Source organism: Heteronotia binoei, chromosome 11, assembly GCF_032191835.1.
Source record: "Heteronotia binoei isolate CCM8104 ecotype False Entrance Well chromosome 11, APGP_CSIRO_Hbin_v1, whole genome shotgun sequence".
NCBI classification, from domain to species: Eukaryota; Metazoa; Chordata; class Lepidosauria; order Squamata; family Gekkonidae; genus Heteronotia; species Heteronotia binoei.
Window position 1 is genome coordinate 81,905,563 of NC_083233.1, and position 18,760 is coordinate 81,924,322.

The following is an 18,760-nucleotide window of genomic DNA, read 5'->3' on the forward strand; positions in this document are numbered from 1 at the left end:
GCCCAAGCAACCTTGCTCTCCTGGGGCTCTCCTGAGCCTCTCCGCCCCCCAGTCAAAAGGCCAGCAAGCCACTGCCCAAAATCACATCAGAAGTGGAGAAAGGGTGGTGTGGGCTTCTCCGGGGGTTAATGAGGGCTCTTGGGGGGCGTGGCAAAGCCCCTGGTGGCTGGCTGGCTGCCCGCTCTCCTAATCCAGGGATTGTTATGCAGCTGCACCTCCTATTCAATGGACAAGGTAGGTGGGGAGGAAGAGGCGGGAACCATCAGGAAGGTTCAGGAGCTGCGTTCCTGTGAGCTCCTGCTGAATCTGAGGCCTGGTTGCTGGAATGAAGGGCATCCCTGAGCTTAAAGATATTATAGCATTGGAGAAAGTCCAGAAAAGGGCAACTAGAATGGTTAAAGGGCTGGAACACTTTCCCTATGAAGAAAGGTTGAAACGCTTGGGGCTCTTTAGCTTGGAGAAACGTCGACTGTGGGGTGACATGATAGAGATTTACAAGATTATGCATGGGGTGGAGAAAGTAGAGAAAGAAGTCCTTTTCTCCCTTTCTCACAATACAAGAACTCGTGGGCATTCGATGAAATTGCTGAGCAGTTAAAACGGATAAAAGGAGGTACTTCTTCACCCAAAGGGTGATTAACATGTGGAATTCACTGCCACAGGAGGTGGTGGCGGCTGCAAGCATAGCCAGCTTCAAGAGGGGTTTAGATAAAAATATGGAGCAGAGGTCCATCAGTGGCTATTAGCCACAGTGTGTGTGTATGTATAAAATTTTTTGCCACTGTGAGACACAGAGTGTTGGACTGGATGGGCCATTGGCCTGATCCAACATGGCTTCTCTTATGTTCTTATCTGCTGCTCTCCCCCATCTCAACGCGATGCGTGGAAAAAAAGAACTTGCCCCAGTTGTGCTTCCGCAGGGGGGAAAAAAGACAACCACAAGAAAGCGATGGATGTAACCAGCGGTGTTTTTCTTTAATGTCTGAAACTGGAAGCAAGCATCTCGACAGAACGCTACGGCCGCTCTATAAGAGGGGCGTCTCTCAAAACACTTTTTTGGATGGATTCTGCAGGAGGCGGCCGTCACAGCTGGCAAAAAGCTCCAGGCACTGACTCTGCGGAGCGCGGATGGGCATCACCGGTTCTCTTGAAGAAAACGCACCCTGTGGAGAAAACCTGCAAGGCGGCCTTTCCCGACCCCTCCTCCCCTCAAAGAAAGCCAGTCTCTGCGAAAGCCAGTGCTGTTGGGAGCAACAAAGGGAGGTCACTGCGGGACGGCTGAACTGGACGCTGGGGTGGGGGAAAGCGCCTCCCCCACCAACAATTAAAAATTCAACAGGTCCCCGAGAACGTAACACTGAAGCGACACGTATGGATTGATAACAACTTGGGGAGGGGGGCTTCGTCTCTCTTTTTTACCTCTCTTCTGTACTTCCGCACGTCACTTACCACTTTGCAAACTGAAACACCACATTTCAAGGCACCCCCCAGCAGCCCTGACTTCAGATTCACTGCGGCTTCCCCTCCTCTCCTTAAAATGCACCGATCGATACCGACCGCACCTCTTCTGCCCCTTCCCCCTTCCCAATTCGTAGAAGCTCCTGTTTCCTAAATCTTCACGCAGCAACGCATGCACAACGCCCCCTCCTCTCAACAAACCCCCGGCAACAATTGTTTCTATGTGGTTTAGCTTTCCGTACAAGAACGTCAGGCGCCGGAACCTGTGAATCCATTCCACTAACGGGTGCTGCTTTTGCGCTGGTTCAAGGCGTTTTTCTTCTGGCAGTAGAAGGCTCCCTGTATGGGGTGGGGGGAGCTTGGTTAGTGGAATGGAGCTGCAGGATCCAACCTAACGTCCTCCCAGAGCACTTACTATCCAATCTTGAACATGCAATATATTTTTTCAATAACTGACAACTTCAGAAATCCTAACTAAACGAATGGGAGAAAAAAGCTCACCGCACATTTTAACTCCAGGTGATGAAATGAGGGTTTCACCATGTCCCAATTTCATTTTTGTTTCCAGCGGTGTATGTGTTTGTGTGTAAAGTGGAGAAACACCGTGTGTGTTATTCAAAACCTCCTATAACAAAGAACCTCCAAGGTGACCGGCAAGCTCTCCAGTTATGGTCCAGCTGCAAGATTCTTCTAGGAATCTTGGCGACCCAACGCATCCCATGTTTGCAAGACACTCAGCGAAGGGAGAAACTGCATCAGCCTGTGCTGGTTGAACTGGCACCCTGGACCCAGCACAAATGGTGAAAACTACTGTGGAACTTCCTTCTGAACCACCCCCCCCCTCCCCTTCACCTGCAGCCACGGACCTCAAGGACACACAATCACCTGGACACAGGATGGACAAAGGCCTTGCAGATGAGCAAGGATGGACAAGAATGTCCCACGTCACCTCTGGGGCCTGAAGATGTCCCCTTCTGGCATGAAGGCGCCTCCTGTTCAGCAGCCGTTACAAAGAACGCAGTGGAGGAAAACATAAAGAGCAGAGAATTCCACCTCCCGTCTCCTGCAACTCAGGCACCCACAAGCTGTCTGCATTTCCTCTGGACGCGCACCAAGGACCCAGCAGTGGGTTCTTTTCAGACGTGCGCTCAGCTACTAAGTGTGTGCAAGCTGGGAATCAAACTCTGCCGCAAGTCAGCGGAGGACACGTTTCTATTCAGTGTCTGATGCTGGAGCCCCTGAGTGAGGGACTGTGGCAGCGTGGCCGACGCGGCAGCACGCAATCCAAGGGCACTGGGTGTCTGGCCTCGGCTGGGCTACAGCGCCGCACGCGAAGAGAGCTGGAGAGCAGTGCTGCAGCCAGGGAGCCAGCAAGGATCAGGTGGCCCAAGGGACCTACGGCCGCCTCCCACCTGGCCCAGCAAAGCTTCCATCTGAGAAACGTGTCCCTCCTTGCTGAAAAGCTGGTTCTTTGCTGAAATGCCCACCTGTTTCCAGGCCACCAGGCCGGACAGCCCAAGACATGAAATGCCCACCTGCCTCCAAGACACTGGCCATAAGCAGACAGGACGCCCCTCTGCTGCTGCAGCTGCAGTCAAGCTCCAGCTGCTATTTCTCAAGGAAAATGAGGATTTTTAAAAAGAGAAAAATCTCACTTATTTAAATAACCCTTCGTGACCCAGACGAGGAAGCGCCAGGCTCCGAGAGAGGCACGGTTGTGCACGCTATAAACACAGGAAAGGAAGGAAGGAAGGGGGGGAGGGAGGGAGGGAATACTAACAAGTTGCTCAAGAGCTTGTAAAATTTTTTATCCTTGATGCTCCAATATCATTTTCTAAAATCTTACATCCGGGTGATAAATGGAACGGCTGCAGAAACACGTGGACCCGAAAACCAGCAGTCACCACAACATGCCAATCTGGGACGCTAATGGAGATTAAACCAAAAGCACAACATGCCCGGCTGAAGGGGAAATAGGACTTCAAAGGGCAGGTCTGGAAAAAGCCCTCCGCTGCACAGGGGAGTGAGAGGGGTCTGTAGCCTGCAGGGAGGAGGCGGGATCAGGATGCCTTCAGTAAAAGTCTGCGAGCTCGAGCCATTTCAGCCCCAGACCACCTTCTGAGCCGCCTGGTCCATGTTTCATGGGGACCCTCCCTCCAAAATGTTCAAAGATAAAAAGATTTCTCACAAAAACCACTTTGTTCTCTGAATGGCACCAATAAACACAGAGACACATTTCAGTAGATTAAGAAAATCAAATACTGCAAAATTTGTTTTAAAAAGAGAGAGAAATTAAAAAAAAAAGCTACTTTTGGATTTTGGCAACGTTAAAGTTAAAAAAAAATACTTTAAAAACAACACAGTAATTGGTCCCAAATCCAAGGAAGTTGGCAAGTTTGGAAAGGCAGAAGGACTCGCGTTCGGATCAATTAATATGTGGAAACAGACTGTAAAATCAGCACTTTTTGGCAACGGCCACATGGCAATTGTCAGGAACAAAATGATCATCTTTCACTTTTTAAAAAAGTTGGCTTTGGATTGTTGGCTTCCATTGGCGCTCATGAATTTAGGAGAACCAAGTTCTAACCGGAATACTCCCGGAAGCAGTCTGCTGGGAGGTGGAAGGTCTTCCCCAAATGGCAGTGTTTCCCCCCCAGCCCCTCCCTCTCCCCCGTCCCACGCCTGGCTCTCGTCACAGTTCTGCTTCTTTCCCTCTCCCCTTCCTCCTGCACGGCTCTCAGACTGCAGTCTTCGCCATCTGCTGTTCTAACTTGGAAATGCGCTCGTCTTGGTGGGCTATTGTGTCTTTTAGAGATTTCAGCTCTTTCAAAATTTCATCCAATTTGGTTTCATTTTGCTGGAACAAAGAGAAAGAAAACGAGCATCAAAATAAGGAGAAGATACAGTCACATGCAGTGAGACGAACACTGGGCTCCCAGGGGATTTATCCAGCCCTGCCCAAAGCAGCAGGGTCGTTTGGATGGAAGCAGGGAGGGAGCTGCCCTAACCAAGAGTGCCACTTCCACGAATCTTGTGGCCTTAAAACAGGCATTAGTGGAGGCGGGTCCAGAAGCAAACCACACTGGCCTGCTCTGAGCACGAAGGGCTGTCGGGTTGTAGCTTGGGGATCCACCTTGGTCAGACGTGGCAGCTGGAACCTGAGGCAACAACTGTAGCCAGAAGTAGATCCAAGCAGGCAGCCGTGTTGGTCTGAAGCAGTTGAACAAAGCAGGAGTCAAGTGGCACCTTTAAGACCAACCAACTTTTATTGAGAACGTCAGCTTTCGTGGGCTCTTAAGCACACTTCATCGGACGAGAAATCCGGCGCAGTGAGCAAAGCCATACATGACAGAATAGTAAAATTAACAAATTGAGCAAACCTTTGATCTGAGTAGCACGATCAAAGGCTTGCTCAATTTGTTAATTTTACTGCATATTGCTGTTTTGTTGTTTTCGCGTGCTCATGCTACTTAGATCAAAGGTTTGCTCAGTTTGTTAATTTTACTATTCTGCCATTATACCATTTTACATTCTAAACCACTGCCTACCAGATAATTTTACTTCACTGTCATTGGTTCTTAAATCTGTACCATGTTGCATTCTGGGCCACTGCCTACCAGCTCTGTATGGCTCTGCTCAGCTCTGTATGGCTTTGCTCCCTGTGCCGGATTCCTCGTCTGATGAAGTGTGCTGAAGACCACATGAAAGCTGACGTTCTCAATAAAAATTGTTTGGTCTTAAAGGTGTGACTTGACTCCTGCTCTGTAGCCAGAAATGTCTTTTTATCAATTCTGATTGATTTACCAACTATGCCCCCTCCTGGAACAAAGAGGTACTGCTACCATCATCCACGCCTCGATGACTTCTTCATCAGATTGCTGTCACGCACTCTGTACTATTTATTTTATTTTATTTTATTATTTTCGTAGTTTTATACCCCGCCCTTCTCTCTGAATCAGAGTTTCAGTGTAGCGTACAATCTCCTTTATCTTCATCCCCCACAACAGACACCCTGTGAGGTGGGTGGGGCTGAGAGAGCTCTGAGAGCAGCTGCCCTTTCAAGGACAGCTCTGCAAGAGCTATGGCTGACCCAAGGCCATGCCAGAAGCTGCAAGTGGAGGACGAAGAGGAAGAAGATATTGGATTTATATCCCGCCCTCCACTCTGAAGAGTCTCAGAGGGGCTCACAATCTCCTTTCCCTTCCTCCCCCACAACAGACACCCTGTGAGGTAGATGAAGATATTGGATTTATATCCCGCCCTCCACTCCGAAGAGTCTCAGAGCGGCTCACGATCTCCTTTACCTTCCATCCCCCACAACAGGCACCCTGTGAGGTGGGTGGGGCTGACAGGGCTTTTCACAGCAGCTGCCCTTTCCAGGAAAACTTCTGCCAGAGCTATGGCTGACCCAAGGCCATTCCAGCAGGTGCAAGTGGAGGAGTGGGGAATCAAACCCGGCTCTCCCAGATAAGAGAGCTATGGCCGACCCAAGGCCATTCCAGCACCTGCGAGTGGAGGAGTGGGGAATCAAACCCGGTTCTCCCAGATAAGAGAGCTCTGGCTGACCCAAGGCCATTCCAGCAGCTGCGAGTAGAGAAGGGGGGAATCAAACCTGGTTCTCCCAGATAAGAGAGCTAGGGCTGACCCAAGGCCATTCCAGCAGCTGCGAGTGGAGGAGGGGGGAATCAAACCCGGTTCTCCCAGATAAGAGAGCTCTGGCTGACCCAAGGCCATTCCAGCAGCTGCGAGTGAAGGAGGGGGGAATCAAATCCGGTTCTCCCAGATAAGAGCGCTCTGGCTGACCCAGGGCCATTCCAGCAGGTGCAAGTGGAGGAGTGGGGAATCAAACCCGGTTCTCCCAGATAAGAGAGCTCTGGCTGACCCAAGGCCATTCCAACATCTGCAAGTGGAGGAGTGGGGAATCAAACCCGGTTCTCCCAGATAAGAGAGCTCTGGCTGACCCAAGGCCATTCCAGCAGCTGCAAGTGGAGGAGTGGGGAATCAAACCCAGTTCTCCCAGATAAGAGAGCTCTGGCTGACCCAAGGCCATTCCAGCAGCTGCAAGTGGAGGAGTGGGGAATCAAACCTGGTTCTCCCAGATAAGAGAGCTCTGGCTGACCCAAGGCCATTCCAGCAGCTGCGAGTGGAGGAGGGGGGAATCAAACCCGGTTCTCCCAGACAACCAGTGCACCAAACTGGCTCTCAACTAGCCAGGGTTGGCCCTGCTCAGCTTCTGAGATTGGGCTGGCCTGGGCTATCCACGTCAGGGCTAGCATGTATATGTAGTAAAGAAAAGATACCAACTAATGTTGGGACCTTGCTCAGTTCCGCAGGGCCTGTAAGACAACCCTCTTCCGGCTGGCTTTTATATTAATTCTTACAACAAATCTAAATTATATAAAGATTTTTTGTGCCTATAATTTACTTTAATATATTTAACTATGTAAGCCTACTATTGGTTTTTCTCCTTTATTTTCTATGTTTAATGTGTGTTATTGTATTGGTTATTTTTATTAATGTATGTAACTTTTATACTTATCTATGATATGTTCATTTTCAGAATTTTCATTAATAAAATCATTTGAAATTTAAAAAAAAAAATAATAACTAACCGGCATAGGAAACTGAGTGTAGTTCTATTAGATTTCTGCTATGTTTTAATGTTTTTAACTGTGTAAAATGCTTAAAATTAATATTTTTATGTTCGAATTTATGTGCTGTGAGCCGCCCTGAGCCACCTTGGTGGGAAGGGCGGGATATAAATCATAAATAAACTAAACTAAAAACTAAACAATACACAAGATATTATTTCCAGGGTCAGACCTTGGTTCAGAAGAAGCACAAGCGAGCACTGGAAATGGCAGGGGGCAGCTATAAGCGACCCACCTGCAGAGGCACTGCAGCCCTCACTTGTGGGTCCTGACCCACAGGCTGGGAAACCCTGTTTTAGAGGATGTTAAATTAATGTTAGGGTATATCCTAGCAAAACTTAATGACAAACTGAAACCATTAAGGGACCATTAAGGAGAGCCAGTTTGGTGTAGTGGTTAAGTGTGCGGACTCTTATCTGGGAGAGCTGGGTTTGCCACTCCTCCACTTGCACCTGCTGGAAAGGCCTTGGGTCAGCCAGAGCTCTCGCAGAGGTTGTCCTTGAAAGGGCAGCTGCTGTGAGAGCTCTCTCAGCCCCACCCACCTCACCGGGTGTCTGTTGTGGGGGAGGAAGGGAAAGGAGATTGTAGGCCGCTCTGAGTCTCTGTCCTTGAAAGCGCAGCTGCTGTTAGAGCCCTCTCCAGCCCCACCCACCTCACAGGGTGTCTGTTGTGGGGGAGGAAGGGAAAGGAGATTGTAGGCCGCTCTGAGTCTCTGTCCTTGAAAGTGCAGCTGCTGTTAGAGCCCTCTCCAGCCCCACCCACCTCACAGGGTGTCTGTTTTGGGGGAGGAAGGGAAAGAAGATTGTAGGCCGCTCTGAGTCTCTGTCCTTGAAAGGGCAGCTGCTGTTAGAGCCCTCTCAGCCCCACCCACCTCACAGGGTGTCTGTTGTGGGGGAGGAAGGGAAAGGAGATTGTGAGCCTCTCTGAGACTCTCCGGAGTGGAGGGCGGGATATAAATCCAATATCTTCTATCTTCTTCAAACTACCATTCTGATATAGTGACTGTCGGGTTTCCAATTATAGAATTCCTACAAGAAAAATCTGAGACACCTACTGTTATAGCAGCTTTTCATTTATGGTAAATTGGATTCATTTACTTGTAACAGTAAGTCTGACAACAGTGACAGGGAAAAGTATTTCTTTGTTAATACTGTTAAATAATACATAAGTTTGTATTGCTACATGAGAGAACGACCAATAAAAATTACTAGGGGAAAAAATTAACGTTAGGGTTTTTTAAAGACACTATTTTTATTTTAAACATTATGAACGGATTTGAGAACTAAGCTAAAGGGCTGTGTAATAAATATGACAAATTCGACGAATAAATAAAAGTGCCCAATAGGGAAACAATAAGTTTCCATAGCACAGACACCGAGGGCCAGTAGCTCGTGTTGACTCACAGGGTTTGAGTTGTCTGCTGCTTTCTTTGGGGCGCTGATGAGATCGCTCTTCTTGTTCACTGCCGGCTTGTTATCCAAGATGTTCTTCTTCACCACCTTGAGATCCCTGTTCTTGCCTGGAATGTATCCGTGCTTCAAGGAGATGAGGATGGGGTCGGCGTTCTTGCCCTCAAACCACTCCTCCGCTTCCAACGCGGCCTCCGGCCCAGCCGTATCCGGATAGAGATCATCTTGGAATAGGTCAGACTGGGGGAGAGAAGGAGCCGAGGTAAGAACCCAGAAGATAAAATGCTGCAGATAAAACTCACGTTCTGCTGAAAGCACAGGACGACGTCCACAGGTTTGAAGAAGACACGGCGGTGCTCACCTTTCGAGGGACAGTCATGATAATGGGCTCGCATTTTCGCTCGTGAAGCTTGAAGAATCTTCAAAAGGAAAGGAAAAAAACAAAAAGTCAGCATGCGCAACTTTATAACCTTTCCCACTAAAACACTTTTAACATTGCAAAGGCCCACAGCGAGAGGTTAAAGCCTCAAGACAGGAAAAGGAAACCAGGACCCTTCTATTGTACTGCTGCTCCACACAAGGGTGGGTGTCTTTTTTCAAATGACCATTTAGGTACTAGTAATGAGATGGAACTATGGGCAGAGGTTCGTGACATTGTACAGAAGGCAGCAATCAGCACCATCCCAAAGAAAAAGAAATGCAAGAAAGCAAAGTGGCTGTCTGATGAGGCTTTACAAATAGCTGAGGGAAGAAGGAAAGCAAAAGGCAAAGGTGAAAAGGAAAGATTCACCCAACTTGAATGCAGATTTCCAGAGAACAGCAAGGAGAGATAAGGAGGCCTTCCTGAAGGAACAATGCAAAGCAATAGAGGATCATAATGGAATGGGAAGGACAAGAGATCTCTTCAAGAAAGTTGGAGAAATCAAGGGAACGTTTCGTGCAAAGATGGCCATGATAAAGGACAAAAATGGTAAAGACTTAACAGAAGCAGAAGAGATCAGGAAGAGGTGGCAAGAATACACAGAAGAATTATACAAGAAGGATCTCAATGTCCTGGACAACCATGACAGTGAAATCGATGACCTTGAGCCAGACATCCTGGAGTGTGAAGTCAAATGGGCCTTAGAAAGCATTACTAACAACAAAGCGAGCGGAGATGACAGTATCCCATTTGAGCTATTCAAAGACCTAAAAGATGATGCTGTTAAAGATGATTTGTTGACATAATGTTGACACTTTATGTCAACAAATTTGGAAAACGCAACAGTGGCCACAGGATTGGAAAAGGTCAGTTTATATCCCAATCCTAAAGAAGGGTAATGCCAAGGAATGTTCAAACTATCGCACCATTGCACTCATTTCACATGCCAGCAAGGTCATGTTAAAGATTCTACAAGCTAGGCTTCAGCAGTCCGTAGATCGGGAACTACCAGAAGTTCAAGCTGGGTTTCGGAGAGGTCGAGGAACTAGAGATCAAATTGTATGACGCTCATCATGCCACATCCCCAGTCCTGTATTAGCCTTACAACATCTGAAGCCATTTGCTAAGCAGGGCGAAGCCCTGGGCCACGGGAAAACACACTGTGCAGCTTCTTTGCCCACAGACCTGGGGAAGGGCAGCGCATAAGGGAGGGTGGCTTGGCCGGTGTGGCTGGCCAACTCAGACTTCTCTCGGAGATGCCAGCACTGCACGTTTGACTCGAAGAATAATTGTGATTGTATCACTAGTTCAGTCCCATTTATTTCATTTGCGCCTGACGAAGCATTCTGGGAAGCAGACTGCTTGCTGGTTCGCTGCTGCGTCGGTTTCCAACTTTGGGACAGTTATACCATACAAGATATAAATCCTGTTGGACCCAGAGGCTCCACACAAGCGAACAAGAAGAAATAAAGCCACTGCTTTTTAAATCACGGGGAAACTCTCTTCTTGCAAGCGGAGCAGCATTACGAAGTGACTGCTTTTGGTTTGGGTCAGCATTGGGAACTTGCAACTGTGCGTGCGTATACATTGCGTATTCTGGTTACGTTTTCTACATACAGTTTATAAATCGATTCTGTTTGTGCAACGATTAGCCGCGAGCTTGGTGCTTTTTCATTTCTCTCGTTACCTGGCGATCTCACACTTGTTGACGTCCAGGCCCCTCTTGGGCATGAATCCCATCCCTCGCTGGGGCTCTTTGCTGCTGAAGGTGTTGAGGTAGTGCACGTAGGGCGACTCGTCCGTGATCTCAAAGTAGCGGATGCTGCTGTCGCCCTGGAAGGGGAAAGGCAGATGAAACAATGAGGCGGGTGCATCTATTCTTCCTGCTGCGTGGGTGGGCTTCCCTCAGGCAGGCAGGCAGGCCCACCCTGAAGTCTGATCTAGCAGGCTCTGGCCAAGGGCCTATGAACCCCCTCCAGGAGAAGCACATCCCCTAAGGGCAGCCTGATCACTCCAGCACTGTCAGAGAAGCCCTCGGGAGACAGAGCCTGCTGGGGGATGCTGCTAAAAGGCAGCTACTGCCCCAGAACACTTGATGGGGTTCTCAATGAACAAGTTGCCCTACTAAGGGAAGGTCAGCCAGCACTCCGGCTTGCCTGTTGGACCCTGACTTTCAAAAAGAACCACATTCAAGGGACCAAAGAAGAAGATGATGATGATATTGGATTTATATCCCGCCCTCCACTCTGAATCTCAGAGGAGCTCACAATCTCCCCCAGATTCTTCCCCCAGAACAGACACCCTGTGAGGTGGGTGGGGCTGAGAGGGCTCTTACAGCAGCTGCCCTTTCAAGGTCAACCTCTGCCAGAGCTATACAAGTTATGCTAATGAGTTATGCTAATGAGCTCCACCACCTATTTCTCTACAAAATGACCTCTGACTGCAGCTGCCTCCTACCTTTCCACATAAGTAAATGATGTTGGTGTCTGGGTCGTAGAAAGGTAGCAACACCCCATTGCTGGTGTCCATTTCATGGAGGGCGATGGGCTCGTCCATATTTTTCTGAAAAGAAAAGAGAATCTTATTTATTTATTTCTTAAAAGCTACGGTCTGACTTAAGGTATCTAAAATCCCACACGCTTCAACAAAAGACAAGAAAAAATTCTTCTCTTGAACTGACAGAAGTTGTTGACCTTCTCAAGCAAAGACTGCAGAACACTTTACAGAGAGACCCTAAAGTTCTTCGAAAAGTTAAAGAACCCATGCAGTAAAAACGCAAGATTCAGGAGGAACGCAGGCTAGCAGCAGCTTTACATAGGATTGTTTCCAAATAGCATAACAGAGAGATTAAAGTGCAGCCATCTGCACTCCATTAACAAAAAGGTAACAGTTTGCTGAATAACCTCTTAACGCTTGCTGACATTAAGAACTGTTGGTTATTTTTCTTGCAAATGAATCAAGCTCCAGTTAGGACTCTGGTGAATCCTCGGGGAAAAAAGGAGTTTCATAGAATCCTAGAATCATAAAGTTGGAAGGGATCTCTAGGGTCATCTAGTCCAACCCCCTGCACAATGCAAGAAACTCACAAACACCTCCCCCTAAACACAGAACACAGTAAGAATGGCTCCCTAAGCATCTCTGTTCATGATAACGGGGGATCATGGAGGAAGGAGGAAAGAACTTAAGAATATGAGAACAGCTTTTCGAAACATCAGCCACAGACAATCAGGCCTTTTTGTGTAGCAGGAACTCCTTTGCATATTAGGCCACACACCCCTCCAGGAGCTTTCAGGGCTCTTATTACAGGGCCTACTGTAAACTCCAGGAGGATTGGTTACATCAGGGGGTGTGGCCTAATATGCAAAGGAGTTCCTGCTACAAAAAAAGCCTTGTAGACGCACACCCCCGGAGGGACATCAGTGCAGATCTGCTTCTCCATTAGCGGAATACATGCACGCCCACCCGCAATGGCGAGACGAGGCCTTACCGGGTTCCAGAGTGCAAGCTGCCTTTCACTCATGCGGCTGAACCCGGTGGTGAAGACGTTCCCGTCAGAGAGGAAGATGGCTCTCATGGGCCGCGCCCCTTCGTGTGCCTTCTCTTTCTCCTGGTGAAAAAAGAAGACAGTTGTAAATAGACTTAAAACTCAGCAAGAAAAGTGATAACCATCCACAAGATATGCCTTTCTCCCAGCTTTCCCAGTGAGGTGTGCAAAATAAGCTAGATTGCCCCATCTCATTCCTTCTAGGTTCAAGAATGAATTTGATGCTCAGTTTATCTAATTTAATCCCCACATCCAAATCACAAACACACACAGTCACACATGAAGAAGACGACGACTGCAGATTTATACCCCGCCCTTCTCTCTGAATCAGAGTCTCAGAGCAGCTCACAATCTCCTATATCTTCTCCCCCCACAACAGACACCCTGTGAGGTATGTGGGACTGAGAGAGCTCTAACAAAAACTGCCCTTTCAAGGACAACCTCTGCAAGAGCTATGGTTGACCCAAGGCCATCCCAGCAGCTGCAAGTGGAGGAGTGGGGGATCAAACCCGGTACTCCCAGATAAGAGTCCGCGCACTGAACCACTACACCAAACTGGCTCACCAAAATGAATCTGCCTTCTAGGGATGGGCATGAACCAGCACAAACCAGCTCACAACCATAGGTTTATGATAAATTTTGGCTGGCTTATGATTCATGAACTGAAGTTTGGGAACTGAAGTGGTGCTGTGGATTTCCACAAATTTTAAGGCAGTCCATGGTGATTTGCAAAGAGCAGAAAGAAGGGGAGTAAATGGCTTTGAGCCATTTAAATCCCTACTTTCTGCTTTTCACACAAACAGCTGAGCAGCAGGGAGCAGAAAGCAGGAGTTTAACTAGATCTGAGCAGTTGACACCTCAACCGCTAAACTGTTTTTTCACCAGGAACAGAAAGCAGGGGAGACAAATGGTTACAAACCAGTCCAACTCACAAACCAACCTCATGGTTTGTATCAGTTTGTGGTTTAAGCAATGAACCATGAACTGAAACAAATGGCAAAAATCCAGTTCGTGCCCATCCCTACCGCCTTCCACTGAACGGATCCTTGGTCTGTCAGGGTCTATATTGTCCATAGACTGGCAGTGGCTCTCCAGGATTCTGAGTCTTTCCCATCACCTATTACCTGGTCCTTTTTAACTGGAGATGGTGAGGACTGAAACTAGGACTTTCTGCATGCCAAGCAGATGCTATTTCACTGAGTCACAGCCTCTCCCCACATGAAATCATAGCAGATATGGAGCATACAGCTTGGCTTTGTGGCATGCAACAAACTTAGTTTTAAGCAAAACCTGACTCTCCGGGGCAAAAACTTCCACGGAATACCACCCGCACGATTGTGTTGCCACATATACCAGGGGTGGCCAACAGTAGCTCTCCAGATGTTTTTTTTGCCTACAACTCCCATCAGCCCCAGCCATTGGCCATGCTGGCAGGGGTTGATGGGAGTTGTAGGCAAAAAAAAAAAAGCCACCTGGAGAGCTTCCGTTGGCCACCCCTGACCTATACTCACAGCAACGATTTCTTGTTTCCTGGGATCGATGACGCGGACTTTCTTGTCTTTGGAAGCCGTGCAGATGAGGCTGCCGTTCCGATTCCAGCTCACGTTGTAAATCATGTCCTGGTGCATGTCGTCCAGGTTGATCAGAGGCTCCCCGGTCCCCACATTCCAGATGATAACGGCATTGTCACAACCTAAACGAGGAGAAAAGTTAGCATTGTGCATTGACACATGAGTGATCCTATTGGTATTCCACCAAGTTAAATCACATCTCCTCATCTCTAAAGAGACGAGCAGAGCCCCGTGGCGCAGAGTGGTAAAGCTGCAGTACTGCAGTCGGAGCCCTCTGCTCACGACCTGAGTTCGATCCCAGCGGAAGCTGGTTTCAGGTAGCCGGCTCGAGGTTGACTCAGCCTTCCATCCTTCCAAGGTGGGTAAAATGAGTCCCCAGCATGCTGGGGGGAAAGTGTAAAAGACTGGGGAAGGCAATGGCAAACCACCCCGTAAAAAGTCTGCCGTGAAAACGTGAAAGCAACGTCACCCCAGAGTTGGAAACGACTCGTGCTTGCACAGGGGACCTTTCCTCAAAGAGACAAGGGAATAACATCCTATCTCCCTCCAGGCTAGCCCAAAGGCCTCTTCAGTAGTGCTAACCTACGGAAAAAAGAAGTGGGGCATTCAAGTGTTTTAAGAAGTCTTTATCCAGTGGATACACATCACAGTTGAGAAGAGTCAGGGCATCAGACCAGGACTCGATCTAGGCCAGCTTATTTCCTCAACAAGTAATTCAACTGTGGATGTAACTGCCAGTTGATGCACTGATGGCCATGAGCACAGATGGCTTTAAAAGGGGGGTTAGACAGAGTCCTGGAGGAAAGATCCATCAATGACTAGGTGCCACGGTGATGAAAGGGAACCTCCATTTTCAGAGGCAGTAAACCCACTCTCCTGAAAATGTATTTGCTTAGCCGTTGATTCTTGCAAAGCTGAAATCCCCCCCCCCCAAAGGAACCAGTAATGCAAACTTTCCTTTGGCCCACCCAGGGTCACAAAACGTCACGGAAGACACTACAAGAGAACCACCTACTGGGAGGTTTTGTGGCTGCTGTTTCAGTTCATGCCAGTTTTCAAATATACCGAAGAGAGGAAGTTAACAGTACAGCAGAGAACAAAATGGCTTCTCAAAGCCAATCTGGTGTAGTGGTTAAGTGCACGAACTCTTATCTGGGAGAACCGAGTTTGATTCTCCACTCTTCCACTTGCAGCTGCTGGAAGGGCCTTGGGTCAGCCATAGTTCTGGCAGAGGTTGTCCTTGAAAGGGCAGCTGCTGTGAGAGCTCTCTCAGCCCCACCCACCTCACAGGGTGTCTGTTGTGGGGGAGGAAGGTAAAGGAGATTGTGAGCCGCTCTGAGACTCTTCGGAGTGGAGGGCGGGATATAAATCCAATGTCGTCTTCTTCGCTATGAACAGGGCTTTTTTGTAGCAGAAACTCATTTGGATATTAGGCCATATCCTCCTGATGTAGCCAACCTTCCTGGTTCTTACAGTAGGCCCTCTTTGGTGTAGTAGTTAAGTGCGCGGATTCTTATCTGGGAGAACCAGGTTTGATTCCCCACTCCTCCACTTGCACCTGCTGGAATGGCCTTGGGTCAGCCACAGCTCTCTTATCTGGGAGAACCGGGTTTGATTCCCCACGCCTCCACTTACACCTGCTGGAATGGCCTTGGGTCAGCCAGAGCTCTTGCAGGAGTTGTCCTTGAAAGGGCAGCTGCTGTGAGAGCCCCCTCCGCTCCATCTACCTCACAGGTCGTCTGTTGTGGGAGAGGGGGGGAAGGTAAAGGAGATTGTGACCACTCTGAGACTCAGAGTACAGGACGGGATATAAATCCAATATCTTCTTTTTCTATAGTGTTGTTGTGAAGAGGGAAACTACAAGAGGGTGCTAAAAGAATCTCCTCAGGGAATCTGAGGCAAACTGTTCTCTCTGCCAGAACCTCCCCCTCCACCAACCCACACCCAATACATCAGAGGCGATAATACTCAGTTGTCTTACAAGCTGGTTTTAAGGATTACAGAGACTACACGTGTGGAATACAATGAAGGCTCCAAAGTACTGTATAAGCATTCAGTATTGATATCACAAGATTTACGCCTGAGCGTCCAGGGTTCTGGAAAGCCCTCTCATCGCACCGTGCTCCCTCCAGCCACCAGTTCCATGGCAAAGGAGCCAAGCAAGATCTATTCCTCCTTACAATCCCTGGGCCAAAGGAGGCCCGTCTGAAAACAACTAGGGACAGGGCCTTTTCGATTGCAGCCCCCTGTTGGTGGAACCAGCTCCCGGAGGAGGTGAGGGCCCTGCGGAATCTCAGACAGTTCCGCAGGGCCTGTAAGACAACCCTCTCCCGGTTGGCATACAACTGACCGATATCTGAATATCCAAATTCGTGAACATCAGCATATCTGAACATTGGAATACTTGAAGAACCGACTTTTAGGGAAGATGTAGCATGGTATATTGATAAATGTGTTTTTATGTATTTTACTGTATAAATTATTAATGTATTTTAAACTGATTTATTGTTAGAGTTTTATGTTGTAAGCCGCCCTGAGCCGGCTTCGGTGGGGTAGGGCGGGATATAAATCAAATGAAATAAATAAATGAATGAATGAATGAATATTCCCCACTCAGAGGCCCAAGGCCTACCTGCGCTGAGGAGGACATTCCGGGCCGTAGGGTGCCAGGCTACGATGCCCACTCTTTTGGAATGACCTTCTAAGACAACGACGGGGTCCGTCAGTGAGAGCGTGAGCCCGTTCTCTGGGATCTGCCACACCTAGAAACAAAAAGGCAAGGATTATTGTGTGGAATGTTGTCCATTTTAAAGAGACACGTGTGCCGAGCTCTCCCTCTCACCTCCATTTTATGCTCACCACCTGACCATAACTTAGATTCCGGTCCCCAGCCTTTCTGTGGAATTGTGACCCAGGGTGGCAGAAGCAAACACAAAATGACTGCTGCAGGAGTTGGAGCCAATTGCACGGAAGAAGGACAAAGAGGGAAGAAGAGAACTTGAGAACGTAAGAGAAGCCATGTTGGATCAGGCCAATGGCACATCCAGTCCAACACTCTGTGTCACACAGTGGCCAAAAGAACCAGGTGCCATCAGGAGGTTCACCAGGGGGTGTGAACTGGCAAGTGTCCTTCCTTCCTTGCCCTCTCAAGCAGAGACTGACCAAGAGAGAGATCTTGGGGTCGTGGTAGATAACTTATTGAAAATGTCGAGACAGTGTGCGATTGCAATAAAAAAAAAGGCCAACGCCATGCTGGGAATTATTAGGAAGGGAATTGAAAACAAATCAGCCAGTATCATAATGCCCCTGTATAAATCGATGGTGCAATCTCATTTGGAGTACTGTGTACAATTCTGGTCACCGCACCTCAAAAAAGATATTATAGCATTGGAAAAAGTGCAGAAAAGGGCAACTAGAATGATTGAAGGTTTGGAACACTTTCCCTATGAAGAAATGTTAAAATGCTTGGGGCTCTTTAGCTTGGAGAAACATCGACTGCGGGGTGACATGACAGAGGTTTTGCATGGGACTTTGCATGGGATAGAGAAGGTAGAGAAAGAAGTACTTTTCTCTCTTTCTCACAATACGAGAACTCGTGGACATTCAATGAACTTGCTGGGCAGGCGGGTTAGAACTGATAAAAGGAAGTACTTCTTCACCCAAAGGGTGATTAACATGTGGAATTCACTGCCACAGGAGGTGGTGGCGGCTACAAGCATAGCCAGCTTCAAGAGAGGATTGGATAAATATATGGAGTAGAGGTCCATCAGTGGCTACTAGCCACAGGGTATAAATGGAACTCTGTCTGGGGCCGTGATGCTCTGTATTCTTGGTGCTGGGGGGGGGCACAGTGGGAGCGCTTCTAGTGTCCTGGCCCCACTGGTGGACCTCCTTATGGGACTTGGGGTTTTTTGGCCACTGTGTGACACAGAGTGTTGGACTGGATGTGCCACTGGCCTGATCCAACATGGCTTCTCTTATGTTCTTATGTGACACAGAGTGTTGGACTGGAGGGGCCATTGGCCTGATCCAGCACGGCTTCTCTTATGTTCTTATGTGACACAGAGTGTTGGACTGGAGGGGCCATTGGCCTGATCCAACATGGCTTCTCTTATGTTCTTATGTGACACAGAGTGTTGGACTGGAGGGGCCATTGGCCTGATCCAGCACGGCTTCTCTTATGTTCTTATGTGACACAGAGTGTTGGACTGGAGGGGCCATTGGCCTGATCCAACATGGCTTCTCTTATGTTCTTATGTGACTCAGAGTGTTGAACTGGATGTGCCATTGGCCTGATCCAACATGGCTTCTCTTATGTTCAGACTAACCCACCTTGCAAGGTTCTTGGGGGAGAGGGCAGAGGAGGGGAGAACAGTGTGAGAAGACTCTTTGGGCCCCGGTTAGGAAGAAAAGTGGGACATAAACAAAAAGGGCATAATAAAACAATAAGCATAAAGCTGTATACTATACCAGCCACCCCTAAATATTAAAATGGCAAAAGCTAAAACAAAAAAAAAGTCAAAAATCCGGAAAGGTCCATCATAACAAACAGAAGACGAGTGAGATGGTGACAGTGCTTTCAAGATCTGACAGGCTAATGAAGAGGCATCTCCTGAGAATCTTCCTCTGCCCCGCTACTGCCTCTTGGACCACAGCTGGCCTACATAGGACAGAAAAAGTCAAACCGCTGAGGCAGCTCAATTATT

At 48.3% G+C, this 18,760-nt stretch overlaps 1 protein-coding gene across 3 annotated transcripts in view; it reads right to left on the reverse strand.

Moving 5' to 3' along the window:
- Nucleotides 1–950: 950 nt before the first annotated feature.
- CORO1C (coronin 1C) overlaps nt 951–18,760 on the reverse strand; it is a 113,569-nt gene continuing 95,759 nt past the window's right edge. For all 3 annotated transcript variants that reach the window (XM_060249328.1, XM_060249329.1, XM_060249330.1), the window contains exons 4-11: nt 16,687–16,816; nt 13,995–14,176; nt 12,427–12,546; nt 11,397–11,501; nt 10,627–10,772; nt 8,880–8,937; nt 8,513–8,758; nt 951–4,315 (exon numbers count right to left, since the gene is read on the reverse strand). In XM_060249328.1, the coding sequence (XP_060105311.1) occupies nt 4,196–4,315; nt 8,513–8,758; nt 8,880–8,937; nt 10,627–10,772; nt 11,397–11,501; nt 12,427–12,546; nt 13,995–14,176; nt 16,687–16,816 (1,107 nt within the window). In that variant the 3' untranslated portion in view covers nt 951–4,195. The remainder of the gene's footprint in view (nt 4,316–8,512; nt 8,759–8,879; nt 8,938–10,626; nt 10,773–11,396; nt 11,502–12,426; nt 12,547–13,994; nt 14,177–16,686; nt 16,817–18,760) is intronic.